An 18,781-nucleotide genomic window follows, 5' to 3' on the forward strand; every position below is an offset into this window, starting at 1 on the left:
AAGAGAGATAATGGGAGAAAGGAGAGGGCAAGAGAGATAATGGGCGAAAGGAGAGGGCAAGAGAGATAATGGGAGAGCGGAAAGGGCAAGGGAGATAATGGGAGAAAGGAGAGGGCAAGGAATATAATGGGAGAAAGGAGAGGGGAAAGAGAGATAATGGGAGAAAGGAGAGGGCAAGGAAGATAATGGGAGAAAGGAGAGGGCAAGAGAGATAATGGGAGAGCGGAAAGGGCAAGAGAGATAATGGGAGAGCGGAAAGGGCAAGGGAGATAATGGGAGAAAGGAGAGGGCAAGGAAGATAATGGGAGAAAGGAGAGGGGAAAGGGAAATGATGGGAGAAAGGAGGGGAAAGAGAGATAATGGGAGAAAGGAGAGGAGAAAGGGAAATAATGGGAGAAAGGAGGGGAAAGAGAGAGAATGGGAGAAAGGAGAGGGGAAAGGGAGATCATGGGAGAAAGGAGAGGGAAACGGAGATAATGGGAGGAAGGAGAGGGCAAGAGAGATAATGGGATAAAGGAAAGGGCAGCGATAATAGAGGGAGAAAGGGAAGGGCATGGGAGGATAGGAGATTAAGACAGACAACACGACAGACATGGAAAAATTCCTTGATAAAGACATCTTAAGCAGAATCAAAAGCACGAAATAAAAATATGCTATGGCTGAAAATACGTGGGTGTGGAATGGAACATAAAATTTAGACCAAAGGCCAAGCGCTGGGACCTAAATGAGGTCATTCAGCGCTGGAAGGGTGCTAAATGTGTAACAGGAGGAAAACCTTGCAGTTCCACTATGAAACAATTGTTAGAAGATGGAAAGTTAAGATGAAAGAGAACATAAACGGAAGTACAGGAAAAGGAATGAAAGGACTGGATCGGAATATAAAAATTTGGCCTGACCTATGAGGTCAATCAGCGCTAAAAATAATGTTGGAATAATTGTTGGGAGAGGGTGGAAAGTAAGATGGTAGGAAGGTAATATGAACGGAGGCACAGTCAAAGGAAAGAAAGAGGTTGCAGCTGGGGGCTTAAGGGATGCTGGTTACACTAAACAACAAAAGTTGAAAAGTTTTATGTATAACATACATTACAGGACAATTATAGGCTAAACATCATAAGGAATAACTACGCCAGAAACCTCTCTCTCTCTCTCTCTCTCTCTAAAGCAACGCAGTAAAAAGAAATGGCACAAGCTCCGCTGAAACTAATAATAGTCATCACGTCTCCCAAGGCTGCTGCTACTACGAATACTTGCGTAACTTTAACCCGTGGCTATTGCATAAAAACAAAAACTTCAGTTTCAATAGTAGCAGGAGTTGTTTTTAGCAATGGATGGTACTTAAAACCACCGGGTTTCGTTTATCAATAAATGTTTAGGAAAGACCACTAAGTTATACTATGGCTAAAATTATGGGCAGACATGTACAGTATACATATAAATATAATACATGCATACAATATATGTGTACCTATATATAGGCAGACATATATACATATAAGCATAATGCATGCATAATATATAAACCAAACATAAATGGTCACACATAATGCCACTGAGTCTGAGACAAAACTTAATACCCCATTTCCTCTAAGTAACCTTTCATCTTGAGCGTCGAAATGACATTTCTTTCAACTTAATCACGGTTCCCAAATCATTCACGCAATGGGACCATTAGCGGTTGGTAATAATTTCCCTGACTTCACATAAATAATGTAAAAAGACTTAATGAAACCACGCAACCTGTACGTCAGAGAGAAGAAGAAAAAAAAAATGCCAAAAAATCTGACTCTTCGTAACGAACAAAAATATAACGATGACATCCTCATTCCAATTCAGACTGATTGTTGCCAATTTGAAGCAAATTCATCAGATAAGAACGCTGGGAAAATAAGCGCAGAGCCGGAAAACGGCCATTGTTCGAAGCGAAAAAGGGACCCACTTAGCATCGGAGCTCCTGTTGAACCCCCAACAGCCCCCTCCCTACCCGAACCAATCAAATATACTCACTCCAACCCCACCCACTACACATCTCTGACATCACAGACTGAAATAGACATTAAAAGAGAGTACCGACACATGAAAAGTCCCACCACAATTTATTATTATTATATCATTCAGAAGATGAACCCTATTCATATGGAACAAGGGACACTGATTTGAAATTCAAGCTTCCAAAGAATATGGAGTTCTTTACGAAGAAGTAAGAGGAGTTAAGATGAAATACAGAAAGACGAAATCTCACTAAAAAGAAAATAAATTAATATGAGTAACTCCACCTGTCTTCAAATGACTCAGGACTAAAGGCAGAGAACCGAACAGCTGATACGACAGCTGCTTCCATTTCAAAGCTCAAGCAGCTGTTGAATGCCACTGATTGTTCATTCATCTGATCACGAAACTGAATTGCTCCACATCCACAATCTGCGAGTACATGACAGGACACAAACTCGACAAAACTAGATCGATGTCGAATCGATAAACCTACGTCGTACGAATTCTGTTTACAGTTTTAACAAGCAAATAATTTTCTGATTTAGTTAAAATCCCCGTTTCTTCATAGAGAAGAATGACGAAAGCTTGAAAAAACACTTTTATCATTTATTATATACTCTGTATCCGGTTTCCGATAATGCTCCCTGGGGGGTGGGAGGGGATGGGGGGAGGGGGTGTAAAATGACATCACTTCCGGTAGCTAGGAGCGAAGGCCTGACTCCACCAAGGCGGAGCACTGAACGCCAGCAGACAAGACAACTGTCATCAAATAAAGAAACTAACAATTTACCTCGGAAAGGATTACCTGCATCCGATATTTTAAAGTAAATGTGTCTGTCAAATGAGAGAGAGAGAGAGAGAGAGAGAGAGAGAGATAAAAGAACGTTGGTTACTAAGCAGCTGAAGGTGACAATAAGGAAAAAAATTGTTTTGAACTACCCCGAGCCGTTTGCCTTAAGACTTAATATTTGTAAAAAAAAAATGTCATCACAAAATCCTGTTAGGTTAATTCATGCAAGTAAAAATAAACACTACAGGTGAACGGATCAATTTGGGGAATTACGATTTTTACTTAACCATTCAAAAAAAAAAAAAAATTGCCTGGTGTAACTGCTATTTAAATCTAAGACTGAATATATAACTGCCTGGTGTAATTGCTATTTAAATTCAAGACTGAATATATAACAGCCTGAATATACGTCTTATCTTCTCATCCACGGACAGACAAAAGAATTTCATCAAGAACATTCCTCTAGAAAACTCTACACACAACTTTCAACGTAGTCTTGGCAATCATCAACACCAGCTGAGACCCCTTCGTGTAAATCGTGTTCATGCAGCAGTAGGCACGTTTGGCAAACTGTAGCGAACCCGAAATTCAAGCAACTGATACTGTGATACTCTATTTCCGTTCTGAAAACTAAACCTGACTGCATTGTTATTTTCACTCGATCATACCATGACAAAGCAAGTGTGGAAATGTAAGCTGGTTAATCCAAATCTCCACTTGACTAGTGTGACCTCGACTTTGGTCTGAAACCAATGCCAACGTTAGACCTACGCTTTTAAGGTTTCTATAAAACCTGGTATTGGCTTTGATCCAGTTTAAAACTACTGTGCACGGTGGTTTTCGCACAGAAACCGTCGGCGAGCAGATTCTGCACATTCTCTCGGATATCAACACTGGTACCACTAGTTACATGGCAAATACTTTGTACAGGCATTGCAAAGTAATTAAAAACGGCAATTTCATTACATACCACTTAAGAATACAATACCTACACTGAAAATATACTCTAAACATATGATAACGGCTTCATAATAAGCTACCAGGCAAAACTGCAACAAACCTATATCACAGGTTTAGTGCATATGATTACGAAAAACAAGCTCCTTCTATTAGACATGACCGCTAGGCTATTCACCATGGCAACTGTCAACACGGGATGAGTAACTGTTGTCTTCAACTCACTACAATAAACATCAATCATAAATATGACTGGATATTTTTGTTGTTGTTGAAACGACGAGTAGGCTGCCAAACCAGTGAGACAAATAGTAAGAGAATTGTTAGGATCTACTAATGCTTTAGTTCAGGTATTTAATAATGCGATGTGCCCACTCACTTAAAATACAAAACTTGGCCTATTTAGGCCTCAAACCCCGCCAACAGGCTATATTCTTTTTTTTTTCCTGTCTATATGAGACTGCAACCGTACAACGGACGTAAGATGAGGTGACCCGGATGTATTTAAAGAGAGGGATAACAGTCACTACCTAATCAGGTCAATCTCTGGCTTCATGGTAATCAAGGTCAGTAACGGAGACGTGTTTATGATTAGTACTGATTACTCCAGGTATATATGAAATGTATTATCAGTCAATAATTTACATATGGTAAATACTGTACATCCAATGGAGGTAAAAATATAGAATTAGTACATCCAATGGAGTACGATTATATTCCCCTTCACTATAAATTGCTTTGTTATTACCTTTTAGGCTTAAGAATCAACATGAAACACTTGTATTCAACCTGCCATCAGAATAACATTTTAGTACCTTTTCAAATTACACCACCAATGCCAGTCAAAGCACTGTAACACAAAGTTATTGAAGTTATATAACGTATGAGAGAGGGCGATACGGAGCGAGAGAATTTGGCGACTATAAAAAGCCTTGGAAGCATATCAAGTGACTCATAACTAAAGAGCGCGCATTTCTGCTATACTTTGTCGAGCTCACTGCTGTGACAAATTTCACCGCTTTTAACTTGGCTAAACACCGACATTAACTAGTCCAATACACGTCGATACAATGCCATGAATTCACGTGTGCAGTATCCGATATTAATAGTGTAAAATACAACTCTTAATAGATGTCACTGACCGACGTCAATAAAATACCCTACAAAAAAAAAAAAATCCTTCCGCCATCATCGATTCCAGCTTCAAACAAAGACATTCCTGATTCCCGGCGTGCCTGGCTCACCTATTCCTAACCGCCAATTGATAGGTTAGGGAACGGCCACGTGCTTACGTACAAGAGGGGAAACTGGGCTGTCCGTAATTCACGAAAGGCAAATCTAACCTTGGTCTACTGATACGTACGTACGGACTTTGCATAAAGATATTTCATTTATAAATTTAGCGTGACTTTTTTTGTTTTTGTTTACCAACTAAAGATTTATTAACTCCCCAAAGATACTATAGCGTCAAAGAAGCTCTCTGGCCAACAAGCTAATAGATATGAATTGTTCCTTCATAAAATACTAGACCGAAGTGAATTTAGCATCTTAAAACCTGTTGAATGTTCGATGGGTAAGCTTCATATGAATCAAAACTATGCAAAATTTATAACAAAAATGAAATGGGCCTAAAACCTGTCCGGTAATTATTAAAAGCTTCATATAAAACCTTAAATATTGGTAAACCTTTACAATAACAGTATCCTACACTAAATATTTTTAAAAACTGTCTCGAACCATTAATTATCCAACATGTTTAGTAAGTAGGCTTAATCACGAAAGATGACAATATCTAATTCAATAAAGGATATGATTGCTACACCCTTGAGTAGCTACGTCTGCGTGACAATAAACCTTTAAAAATATATAAATACCCTTATGAATACTGATTAAACCAAGTAAAAGTAATCGACAAACAATTCCAATAAACAGGCCTAAAAATACTGCATAACTTTGGTCAATGGCCTCAGATAGGCCTAAGCCTCAGGAACTAGAGCATGGCGAATACTGTAACTTTTTAAACATCCTTCTTGCAGGAACACAATTCTACTTGACTGACATGTTCTTGACATGTTATTTTGTTATTCAAGCTCGTGTTTTATTAAATACAACTGGATAAATATTTACAACTCTCCACCAACTGCAGTCACGTCAACAAGTCCACTACTACGGCAGGAGAACGAGACCGCGCAGAAGGGCATCTAGGTTAATCCTCCAAGTTGGTAAAGGCCGCTGTCAAGTTTTGATTATCAAATATATATCCCAAAATAGTACCTTCACTTCGTCACTGACATTTCGAAAAAGCCAGATAACATAACAGTCCGCCTAGCAGCAGCCAACCAACGACCACTTGATAATGTCGAATAGGAACACTCCGCGTGCCTGTAATTACGCTTCGGGCTTTTTAAATCGCGTAAATAAATCGACATTCACTTCCGCCATTACCTACTAGGCGCGGTTTCAAGGGGCCACTGAAATAACGCTTGTGAAACACGGACGTAAACACGACTGCTAAATGAGAGGTGTAAGCGAATACGTCTTGACACCAACAGTAATGATTGCAAACTGAGAGAGTGAGCGGCGCTAGAGGCCCCGTTTGAGAGGAGATCCCCCCCCCTCCTCCTCCAGTCCCTCACTCATCCGGCCAACGCCAGAGGCGGGAAATTCTCGGTCGGTCTCCTCCAGACATTTTATTCGGTCGCTTAACTCGACTTACTAATAATACTGCATGTATTATTAACTCTAGAAAATAACGTATTTATGCCATGACATAAGCGCTGACTTTGTCACCAGAGTACCGCGTATGTTAAATTCGTTATAACGGGGTTGAGGCGTCAGCATCTTGACATATTTACGATGTTTTGAATACCGCGTTACATAATCTAATTTTCGAAACTAATCATAAAACGAGATTTAATATAATAGCAACATTTATGTAACGACGTAATATTTATAGTTAAGCAAATTAAACCAACGAGGAAGAAACTTGAGATTATTTAAATAAAGGCACATGGTAACTCTGATGCCGCGTGGATCTCGAGGGCGGGTTCCCTGTGTGCAATGGATGGGGAGGGGGAAGGAATAAGGGAATGGGCAGAGAGACTACGGGGAAAGGAGTGGTAAAGCTGAGTGTGCCAAGGGGAACACAATCTGCTTAGGGGACTCTGAAGGGGTACAAAAGGTGGGAACCGTGTCTAAAAGGACGTATAAATATGACGAAAATGAGGCACGGCAGGGGAAGGGACAATAGATGGGAGGTTAAGAGATCTAGGACCACATTAAACAAACGATAAAAGTAAGTTTAAGACTAGTGACGAGAGGGGAGCAGCTGTCCTTGCAAGAGACGTGAGTGCCACCACGAGGAATGATAAACAAACTCACAAACGTGGCGCAATCACGATTGGCGAGTATCTTGAGACAAAACTGTTTAAAAATCTTACGGGAGGTTGGAATTACGATTATATTTTGCCATACTGCAGGCTTTTGCTGCAATGCACGCGATTCTTCAAAGAAAACACTGTTAGAATCTTAATGTCACGGTGTATCAATCTTATAGGAATAATGTAACAATCTGTGAGAGTCTTTCACCTACCAGTTGAACGTAGTTCAGACTTAGAGCTTAATGTCAAGGCATGTAAATCTAAAAGGAATTTTGAACTTTGTTGAGACTTAGAACGTAATGTCAAGGTCTGTGCATCTTAAAGGAATTTTATCATAATCCGTGAGTCTTTCACTTACAAAACGAACTTAGTTCAAACTTAGAAACAGAACACCTGCAGAGGCAGGCACGATGCAGCGAACGTAATTGCAAGGGAGTGGCCGACACGAACGTATAAAAAAAAGGGCGCCAATGCAGCGCGCCAAAAATGAATTCCCTCCTCCACCGACCAACCCCGGCACTACAACTTGCTTACAAGTGCCAACTCTGTAAACACATGACTCCTCGCACGAAAGCAAGAGGTGCATCGCACAATAATAACCCTGCATAAAATGGCCTCCCCTTCTTTATGAAAATGCAGTCGCATGTATTAGTTCATGATACGAACCTCTTTTATAGTACTTAGCTGCCATACAGTAGAATACAGGAACATTCCATACAGTAGAATACATGAACAATTAGTCAATGTATGTTGGAAATTACTGAAATCTGTTGATATATATGTGTGTATAAGTTTACATATAACAGGCTCTGTAGATAATAAAACCGAGTATAATGCAGACAATTTTGGATCATTCCATTTGTAATTCCTGTCCTCACTTTTTTTTATGTTACCTAAATAAAATGTTGAACGTTTGTCACTGCACGTTTCTCCCTGATCCATCTGTAGTCGTTTTCAATTGAGCCCTTTTACATTTGCAGTTTTTGTTACTAGTTCTGTTGGCATTTAGATGATTTAGGTCATGTTATATGACTGCATTGCTAATAATAATCATAATTTTATTATGGTTTTCTATGCGATTGTCTCTCTGCTGGAGTTTAAAGTTCTTTTCACGCACTGTACATTGTCTTTACAGCAGGCAAATTCCCCCAAGAACTTTGTGGGTTTAGAGAAAGCCACAATACAGGTCACTGCCACCTGTAACTGCAAATCCTTACACGGAGCTTCATAATAGGAAGTTGCGTCTACTAACCATGTTATTCATCTCTATCTTGCAATGACTTTCTTTTATCACTGGTCATTAAGTCCTCTTTGTTCTACAACTCTTCAAGTCCCCCCTTTCTGCCTCTTCTTCCTCTTTCTACAAAAACTTTAGGATCGTCCACCACTTTTACTATTCTTTAACTTCATGACCAAACTCAGCTAAAAAAAAAAAAAAGGCCCATTTGTTTTACATATCGTTGTACCTATGATTCTCCTTACCTCACACAACCTGACAAAACACTTTATGCCAGAATTTCCTTTCTTATATTTCACATTCAATAAATACAATTCATTTCACCCATGAGGACGTTTAATTGCTCTAAAGAAATGACATCTAGACAATATTATATCGACATAACTTCTTGTATTGTACTTCATGAGTTCAATCAATGTTCCTAAATATATATACATCATATTTTCACAACTAACAAGGCAGTCCCACATTCTCAGCAGAAAGCTCTGAATACACCTTCCCAGAGTACTACACAATACACCTTTCCAAGTGTACTACACAATACACCTTTCCAAGTGCACTACACAATACACCTTTCCAAGCATACTACACAACACACCTTTCCAAGCGTACTCCACAATATGTACACCCTTCCAAGCGTACTACACAATATGTACACCTTTCCAAGCTACTACACAATACGTACACCTTTCCAAGCATACTACACAATACACCTTTCCAAGTGTACTACACAATACACCTTTCCAAGCGTACTACACAATACACCTTTCCAAGTGTTCTACACAATACACCTTTCCAAGTGTTCTACACAATACACTTTCCTAAGTGTACAACAAAATACATCTTTCCAAGTGTACTATACAATACACCTTCATAAATGTGCTGCACAATACACCTTTCCTAGCATACTACACAATAGTACACCTTTCCATTTGTACTACACAATACAACTTTCCAAAGGTACTACACATTGTACACCTTTCTAAGCATACTACACAATACACCTTTCTAAGCACACTACACAATATTACACCTTTCCAAGCATACTACACCATAGTATATCTTTCCAATCTAGATCATTGTTCAGCAAAAGATTACACAGTATAAAACATGACTTCAATATTTCTTAACTGGCGTATTATAATTTTATGTCAATAAAACTTGCAAAGTATGAGTTTATGACGCAACTTGGAGATAGTTTCAGTAAAAGCACTGCATTACTACCTTAATACAATTCAACTCGTATTTACTATATTCAATAATTTGTTAATTTATCTGTTTTTCCTAATAACTGATCTCTTTTTGTATTTCCAATCACCTTCTGTTACTTCTTTCGAATGAACACCATAATATTCTTTGGGAGCTTGAATTTCAAGTCAAACGCCCCTTTGGTGGGGTTGTTCCATAGGAAAAGGGTTCATCTTCTACATAGTAACAATAATAGTACTACAAGTCCATAACAAATTAATAACACCCCTCATCTTACTTTTTACTAGTACAAGAAATAAGAGAGTTACTGTCAAAACTGGCTATCAAGTCATAAAATCCACTGGCCAAAACTGGCCATCAAGGCATAAAATCTACTGGCCAAAACTGGCTACCTAGGAATAAAATCCACTGGTCAAAATTGGCTATCAAGGTATAAAATCCACTGGCCAAAACTGGCTATCTAGGCATAAAATCCACTGGTCAAAATTGGCGATCAAGGTATAAAATCCACTGGCCAAAACTGGCTATCAAGGCTTAAAATGCACTGGCCAATCACTAAAAATTGAGCCTAATAAATGCATCACCTAGTACATAAATGTGCAACAAATTCCAATGCATTGGCAAATATCACTCTCCCCCCTAAAGGTGCTAGGGTGATAATAGTTATTCATTCATGATAAAAATCTAAAATCATCTTAATCTGCAACCTATCACTGAAATTACTCAATTTAATCTCCAAAAATCATGTTTTGGAAAAAAAAATCCTGGATTTTCTCCCAAAAACACTTGTCAAATCTGGCCCATATTAAAACTCACATAAAATGGGTACTTGGAAGAAAAGAGCAAAATGTTAAAATTACACATTATGAGACCTACAAAATTCTGAAACTTCCTTAAAATAAATAATTGGCAAACCTAAACCAACCTTGCAATTGATTCTAGACTATGTTTACCATTGGAAAATATCAGAAGCTATTAAATAATTGAGTAAGCAAGATACAATTCTCAAAATTGCAGTTTTTCAACACAGATTCAATCAATAAATCAATCATTTCCTGCGGGACCCAAGGGGATGCATAGGGCCTCGATGAACTCACGCCACCACATTCTGTCCTGGGATAACTCCTCAAGATCTTCCCAACACTCGTCTCCTGCTTCCCGCCTCATTGTCCTTAACCACGTCTCCTTTGGCCTACCTCTACCTCTTCTACCAAGGGCAACCCACCCCGTACTATTCCCTGTCTTCTAGACACATGGCCTGGCCACTTCCAGCATGAGAATCTAACATATTCACTAATCACAAAAATTTGAGAGTTCTCTATTACTGTCATCATTTTCAAACCTGAACCATCTCATAACTAAACAGAGGACAAATTTCACTCGAGTATGTGCTACATACTACTAAAATCCAACTTGAATTGAGTAAACAAATGTAAACATTGACACAGAAAACTACGGCCAAACTGAGGGCAGCCTTTCCTATATACCCAACCACTTTGCAGGGGATGACAATGAACATAACACTACAGAACCGCAGAAATGGATGTTTACACTGATATCTTGAAACAGTGTTTTGATGTCTATTGAGGGTTCGAGGCTTTCTGAACCCAAGATTATTTGGAACAGGAGATAATTCAGAATCTTTTGGGAATAAAGCTTGCATCTGAATCTAAAAGCCACGGCAGATACATGGAAAGTGTTCTAAATACGAATGAAAACCAAGCGACCAGCTCTATAAGAATATGGGACTGAAAGCTGGAACTGGAAATATAAAACGAAGACTTCTAAAATTAGATCATTCTAAAAACTCATACAGGGCAGAGCATCACACACCCACAATACTCAAAGCCAACTGGTAAGATTATGAAAAATGCATAAGTCATTGTGCCAAAAAGGAATTCAAGATACTGTAATGTCAACTGGAGTAAAATAAAAGATTCAAAGGCTCAGGCTTGACAGATGATAATGCACACCACTTATGTAGGTAGTTTCAACCTTATGGGCAACACAAAAGCCCTCAAGATGGGACCCACTGCAAACTGTGGCTCTTTACTTGGGTGCAACAATGTTCTACAGGTCAAGAGAAGGATGCAATGGCCAGAAAACTAAGTCCATATCCAATTTGTTTACAGCTTTTTCTAGTTAACGGAAAGAACTCCTCTTCATCAGAAATGCATCTACTGAAGACAATGGTGAAGACCAAGGGAAAAAGAATTATCCTTCTGAAACATTACCTGAATTGGACAAATGACTACTGACCTCTTCTACTGATCTCTTCTTGGGAAAGCATAGGCTCTGAAGCAGCCTTTAAAATATTCTGCTGCTGTGAATAACATAAATATCTGAACAATACAAAAAAGATGGTAAACAAGAGATCTGACAACAAGCCCACTTCAGCCAGCAAGCAAGCCTGCCTGCCTAATGTTACCATCTCCAGACCATTTTTCAATAAGTGTTCATCAAACTAATATGAGTGAATCCATAAAACACCGCCTTGTTCCTCAGGTAGAAGAACATATGGATTCTTTGCAAAGGAAACTGAGTAATAGACCTGATGTGTACACAGAATTTTACTATTACATTTTCCTAATTATTACTCAGAAGATGAACCCTACTCATATGGAACAAACCTGCAGGGGCCACTGACTTGAAATTCAAGCTTCCAAAGAATATGATGTTCATTTGAAACAAGTAAGAGAAGGTAATAGGAAATACAGAAAGAATAGATCAGTTATTAGAAAAGAAAAAATACTTTAACAAATTAATATACAATAAATAGATACAATGTATATATAAATTATAAAATACAAGTAGAATTGCCTAAGGGTAATAGTGTATTGCATCTTCACTTGAACTTCTAAGGTTCCAATTGCACATCCTCCTCAAGAAGACTGTTTCGCAGTCCAACAGTGTGAGGAATAAAAGACCTCTGGAACTGAGAAGTTTGACATGAGGCACATTTATTGCTTATTGCAGCTACTGTTCAGCAAATCTGATTGCTCTCAGCAGCAAAAGAGGATCATGGATCAACTGTGAATGCGATAAAACAACCTTTACAAGGCTAGGTTCACAACAAGGGACTTCTGCCCAATTCCTGATGTATAGAATTTTATACTTCAAGTATCAACGCTGCAGTACCACACTCCTCCCAACTAAATGAATAAAAGTTGGAAAGGTGTCTCATATTTGGTAGGGACTTCCCGATGCTCATAAGTAATTAATGAAATCACAATTAATGGCCTCCTCACTTAAATCTATATGCTTTGACTACACAGGCTTGGTAGTTTAAGGCTCAAAAAGCATAAAAACTCATACAACTTTCCATGAACAAACAATGTTTGTCTGTAAGAAACATTTGTATTTCAGAAATAAAAAATTATGCAGGTTTCAATTACAGTGTGCCTTGCTTGTTGCCGACAGCACTAAAGGTTCTTTGCAGTGCCGTTTTGGACATGGCTGCATAATTTTATATCATTTACCTATATTCCCTTTTTGGCTCTTTCAACCTCTCTCTCCAACTATAGCAACCCTACCCTCACCCAAAATCCACTTTCACTGAAGAACAAATCCTTTTGGTGACCCCTTTGAGTCTAGAAATGTGGCTCAGTGGTCTTACAATGCAACAGTCTTTTATTATACAGTTCTAAATACAGTATACTAGTATTATACATTATCAAAACAGCAAATAGAATTGTTTGATGATATGGAGGGATTGTGAAAGAGGAGAGAAAATACTTAACAGCCCAAAAAGAAAGTAACAGACCCACTTCTCTGAGAAAGGAAGACTGCTAGTGTAGAAGAAACAGACTAAAAAGTTAACATCAGCAGAGGCACAATTTGCACGATATCAGTCAAAACTACTTTACGATTAAAACCATTACTTTACGCATCACCTATCCTAAGGACCCACTGATTTACTCACTATACAATATCTATACGACATCCCAACGTACAACAAATTCCAGCATTTGGGAAGAACTGCAGAGGTAACGCAACAAAATTCAATGTATACAGTTGATGAAAACAGCAACAATATATTATGTTAATGTACAGAACAATTCCTAAAATCACATATCTAGTTTCAAGTTCCCAATGAATGTACAAGATTCTCTGATTACAAGGAAGGAAACTAGTAATGAACCTAGATTATTTCAGACATTCTTGTACATACAGAGCTAACCAAATTTATGCATACACAGTACAACGAAACAAAAATTCTGACATTATTATAAAAACTTGAATTTATTTTCAAAATTCCAATAAAAAGTCTTAAGATAACTTGCAAAGAATACTTCTGCTGACTCAGAAGCTAATGCTCAGTAATGTGTATGCATAAGGAAGTCCTACAAACCAGAAACCTGTACTTACTGCCAATCTTCATACTCTTCGTCTGACGAATACGCGATGTATTTGTTGAATGGTTTCCGGAGACTTAGACGCCTGGTACTTTCCTGATTGAGATAAAAAAATTTTTATTTCATTTTTGAACACTTCAAATGCCATCATATGTCTACCAATGTTATGGAAAATTTAAAACAGCACTGTACAAGTTTCAGTTAAGGAATGTACGAGTTATTAAAAAGTTTAACCAGGTCAAAGTGCAACATCCGTATCGCTGTTAACATGTTTTCAAAGAAGGTAACATTCTGGGAAAATTTCCCTGATACACTGAATATATTTTCATCCTAGATTTTGAAAATACAAGTTATAAACATCTTCAACTTTTCTTATATTAAATATATTTTCAGAACTACACATGTAAATGTTTGCCTCTAGATTTTGAAAACACAAGCTAAAAACATCTTCAACTTTTCTACGTTCATAATCAAGAAGGGTTTAATACATTTTCCTCTGGGTACTGCAGTTCAAACAACTAGATTGGGTTTTTTAATAGTACACTATTTACACTACAGTATATTAATGTACGTTATCAATCAAGACAATGATACCCTATATGATATTTATACAAAAAACAAGAAGAACTAAGATTTACTTCATTGGTAAAACTTCTTATTTTTAAGGACACTAACATTTACTTTATAGGTAAAAATTCTTTATTTAAAGGAAACTAACATTTACTCTATAGGTATAATTCTTTACAGTATTTAAAAGAAACTAAAATTTATCTTTTAAGAGAAAAATTCTTTATTTAAAGGAAACTAAAATTGACTGTATAACTAAAAATTCTGTATTTAAAAGAAACACATTTACTTTATAGGTATAAATTCTTTATTTAAAGGAAACAAAATTTACTTCACTAGTAAAAATTCTTCATTTAAATAGTAAAACTTTTTCATTTAAAGGAAACTACAAGAAAAATTCCAAACGCAAGCTACGACTCCTCCCAAGCAACTCTGTTTACTAAAAAAAAACTAGACTAACCCTAAGCCTCGATGGAGTATCACCGCCACTGAAGTAACCACTGTTGAGACGCGGTCTCTCGATCATTCTCATCAAAGAACTCTCGGGCAGGTCTGAAGGGTTCGTTGGCCCCGTAAGTTCCACTTTTCTCTCCTGTGAAGAAAAGAAGAAATTTTAACAAATACTGTATTTTCTTTTGTTATCTTCAACAAAGTTTAATGACATATCCATCCAATGTGATAAGTAATGGTGCACAGTTCATTAATAAGGAACTGGAATACAAAATTTAGGCCTAAAGCCAGGCACTAGGGCCTATGAGGTCATTCAGCACTGAAAATGTTGAAACAATTGTTAGGAGAGGGTGGAAGGTAAGACGGAAGAAAGAGAATATGAACGGAGGTATAGTAAAAAGAATGAAAGGGGTATGTAGCTAGGGGCTGAAGGGGCGCTACAAAGAACCTTAAGTAATGCCTACAGTGCACCGTGTGAGGTAGACTGACTGCACTAACCCCCTGGGGTGTTCATTAATAAGGGCAATACAATTTCCATGAATAAACTTTGATTTGAAATAAGTACCTACTAGTATCTGAACTAATAATACCTCAGATATGTGTTTTTCATTAATAATAGATCTTCATCATAACATTCTTTTAACTTTTATTCATCCACCTATTCTTTTGCTGCCTATACCATAATCACAGTCAAATGTCTGAGTGCTCAGCTATCCACTGATAATTACTCTACTATTGAAGGTTAAGTTAATGGCATGTCCTCATAAAATCTCATCTAAACAGGTAAGGAGTTGAGGATATCAGTCCTAGTAAAGCCAAAAGTGAATGTCACAATATGGCAGAATCAAATAACACAAAACAGTATTACAATACCCTGTGAATCAACAGCTAACTCACAAAGTAACCTTTTAAAATGGTGAAAAAAACTCATCATATGAATGTTAAGGCAGCAAATTAACATGGTAAAATGTCATTAACATTATCATGATAGGATTTTCCTTGACAAGGCATAATATATATGCCTTTGAAACCAAAACAAGAAAGATAAAGCAAATATATATTTATGAATTCACAGTTTCTCGACAGGTAAAGAAGACTAAAAAACCTTATCAGTGACCCTTTAAAAGAATTAAAAAGCTGAAATATATTACTGTTCACAAAAAAAAACTCCTGTAGCACACTGGACATTGGCAGTACACTATAAGTGCACATTTACAGGTACTAATTACTAGACAGTATTTCAAATTTCATGAAATTTTCGAAACCACTCAAGAACAAAAATTTAAAAGGGTAACCTTTTGCCACTGTAATATGTAAAAGAAATAATTCTCAGGTAAAACTGTTTAAAAACGTGTTGAATATTAGCTCTGTGTAAATAAATATTTCTACAAGGTTGGATTGTGCCTTAGAATATTCAAGTTCTACCTCAGGTTTAGTGTAGAGCAAATCTTTACACTTGTAAATCTGCAACACTTCTAACTCAGGTTTAGTGCAGAGTAACTCTGCACACTTATACATCTGGGACACTGCTCACTCATGTTTAGTGTAGAGTGACTCCGTACACTTGTAAATCTGGGACACTATGTCATCAAGTTAATGTACCCTAAAGTTAACTATGACAAATACAATATGCCTAATAAGCTCAAGAGATGGATAGATTGTTTCAAATCTTTTCCACACCATCACCTCCTGAAATGACCAGTGATATCATTTCTTCACTACAAAGCAATACCAAAATAATACTGTCCCGGGTAACATAAATAAAAAAAAACGAATACATGTGTAAACGATATTAAAAACCACTTCTTGCCTATTATAAAATTGTAACAGCAATATTTGTACCTTATAAACAAAAACAAAAAATTATTAAACCTGATAATGAACATACATTGACACTGGAAGAGAATAATCACCTAGATATAATCCCCGAGCAATAGTTGCACTCTGCCACACTGATATCTCCAGTATCATATTCCTCGGTTTTCACTACACTATTGCATCTGACTACAGGTATACTTCATGACTCAAATGAGACAGTATGTTAAAAAACAAGATTTTATTATCAGTCACATGGGTTAATATTTAAATATTCATTCCAGATTTAAATAAATAGAAGCATGTATGGATTTTTTCGTTGGGGTCTAACACAAATCTAATTGCAGTCAGTACACTATTCCAAGTAAGATAATAAGAACTAATAACAGGGGATATTTTATGCTTCAATATAAATCAAAGTTAAAATAGCTGCAAAAGCCTTTTTTTTATGACCAACCTTGTGAGAGTAATCCAACTGAAAAACATCCTTTTATTGCAAGCAAAATTTACTTTAAACCTTCAACACCAGATTCCTTCCATAACTATGGAATATATTACTGACCGCAATTAAAGAGAAAAATCAATGCAATTCTTATCATTTATTTAAATCTGGAATGACTATATATTAACTCAATTATTAACAGATAATAAATTCAAGTTGTTTGACAAACTAACTCATCTGAAGTTTCGATATATGTCTGTAGTTAGGGGCAGTGGTGCAATGAAAACTATGAAAAATTATACGGGGGGGGTATCAACACGGCAAGGTGTAGCTATTGCGTGGGGTATTCTGCTATCTAAGTAAAGACAAGGCTCCTGAGAAAACCCAAAATTATTATCTTTCAGTATCAGTGTGTGCTCATTAATGATTATGAAAGAAAAAAGGTCCACACGAGCAGATTTAGACACCCACCAAACACACTTCCATCCTCAAAGCCCGACTCCGAGGACTCCACGACTGAAGAGGCTCTCGTCTTGTCTTTGGGCGGGGTGAGGAACCCTATGACTGTGTTCTTGACGCTTTCTGCCAAGCCTGCGACGCCTCCATTCAGGCCAACCTGAGGCCCTCCGTTGGTGCTGGTGTCCAGGATATTCCTCCGGACTTTTGTGGTGGTTGTCTCACTGGTAGAGACTGTCTTCTCCTGCAAGATGAATCATCATGAGTACAAAGTTCAAGAGGATGACATCAGTTTTATGAAAACAATTCCTTTTACGGTTGAAAACATCAGTTCTACAGAAACAATTCATTGCAAGGTCGATCATTATGAGTACAAAGTTCAAGAGGATGACATCAGTTTTATGAAAACAATTCCTTTTATATTGAAAATATCAGTTCTAAAACACCCATTTGTCGATCATCATGAGAACCAAGTTCAGAGGATGACATCAGTTTTATAAACAATTCCTTGTCTGTTGAAAATATCAGTTCTACAGAAACAATTCACTGCAAAATTCGATCATTATGAAAAGTTCAAGAGGATGACATCAGTTTTAAGAAAGCAATTCCTTTTACAGTTGAAAACATCAGGCTGAAACAGTTCATTGCAAGGTCAAACAATTCAAGAGGATACATCAGTTTAAAGGTCGGATCAGTTATGAAATACAAAGTTCATCAAGAGGAAACATCAGTTTTATGAAACAATCTTTTACGGTTGAAAACATCAGTTCTACAGACACACTATAATTACAAAGTTCAAGAGGATGATAACTCCAATTTTTGGGGAACAATTCCTTTTACGGTTGAAAACATCAGTTCTACAGAAACAATTCATTGCAAAATCAATCGTCATGAGTACAAAATTTGAGAGACAACATCACTTTTAGGAAACAATTCCTTTAAAGGTTGAAAACAACATCAATTCTACTAGAGAAACAGTTTTCTTAGAAAACATCAATTCTACTAGAGACACAACTCCTATAAAGTAGAAACAATGTATTTCTAGTTAAAAATCATCAATTCAAAGCAAACAACTCCAAATAAGTTAAACTTGAACAGACAGTAAAGTGTGTGTGGAATCCTGTGGCTATAATT

The 18,781-nt window shown here is 37.1% G+C and overlaps 1 protein-coding gene across 1 annotated transcript in view; it reads right to left on the bottom strand.

The window, feature by feature from the left end:
* Nucleotides 1–18,781, bottom strand: part of LOC136842165 (uncharacterized) — a 139,371-nt gene that overhangs the window by 67,062 nt on the left and 53,528 nt on the right. Inside the window, 4 exon segments of the mRNA XM_067109526.1 lie at nucleotides 13,931–14,013; nucleotides 14,945–15,004; nucleotides 15,006–15,076; nucleotides 17,663–17,903. Of these exon segments, the coding sequence (XP_066965627.1) occupies nucleotides 13,931–14,013; nucleotides 14,945–15,004; nucleotides 15,006–15,076; nucleotides 17,663–17,903 (455 nt within the window).

Source organism: Macrobrachium rosenbergii, chromosome 9 (assembly GCF_040412425.1).
Source record: "Macrobrachium rosenbergii isolate ZJJX-2024 chromosome 9, ASM4041242v1, whole genome shotgun sequence".
Taxonomy (NCBI): Eukaryota; Metazoa; Arthropoda; class Malacostraca; order Decapoda; family Palaemonidae; genus Macrobrachium; species Macrobrachium rosenbergii.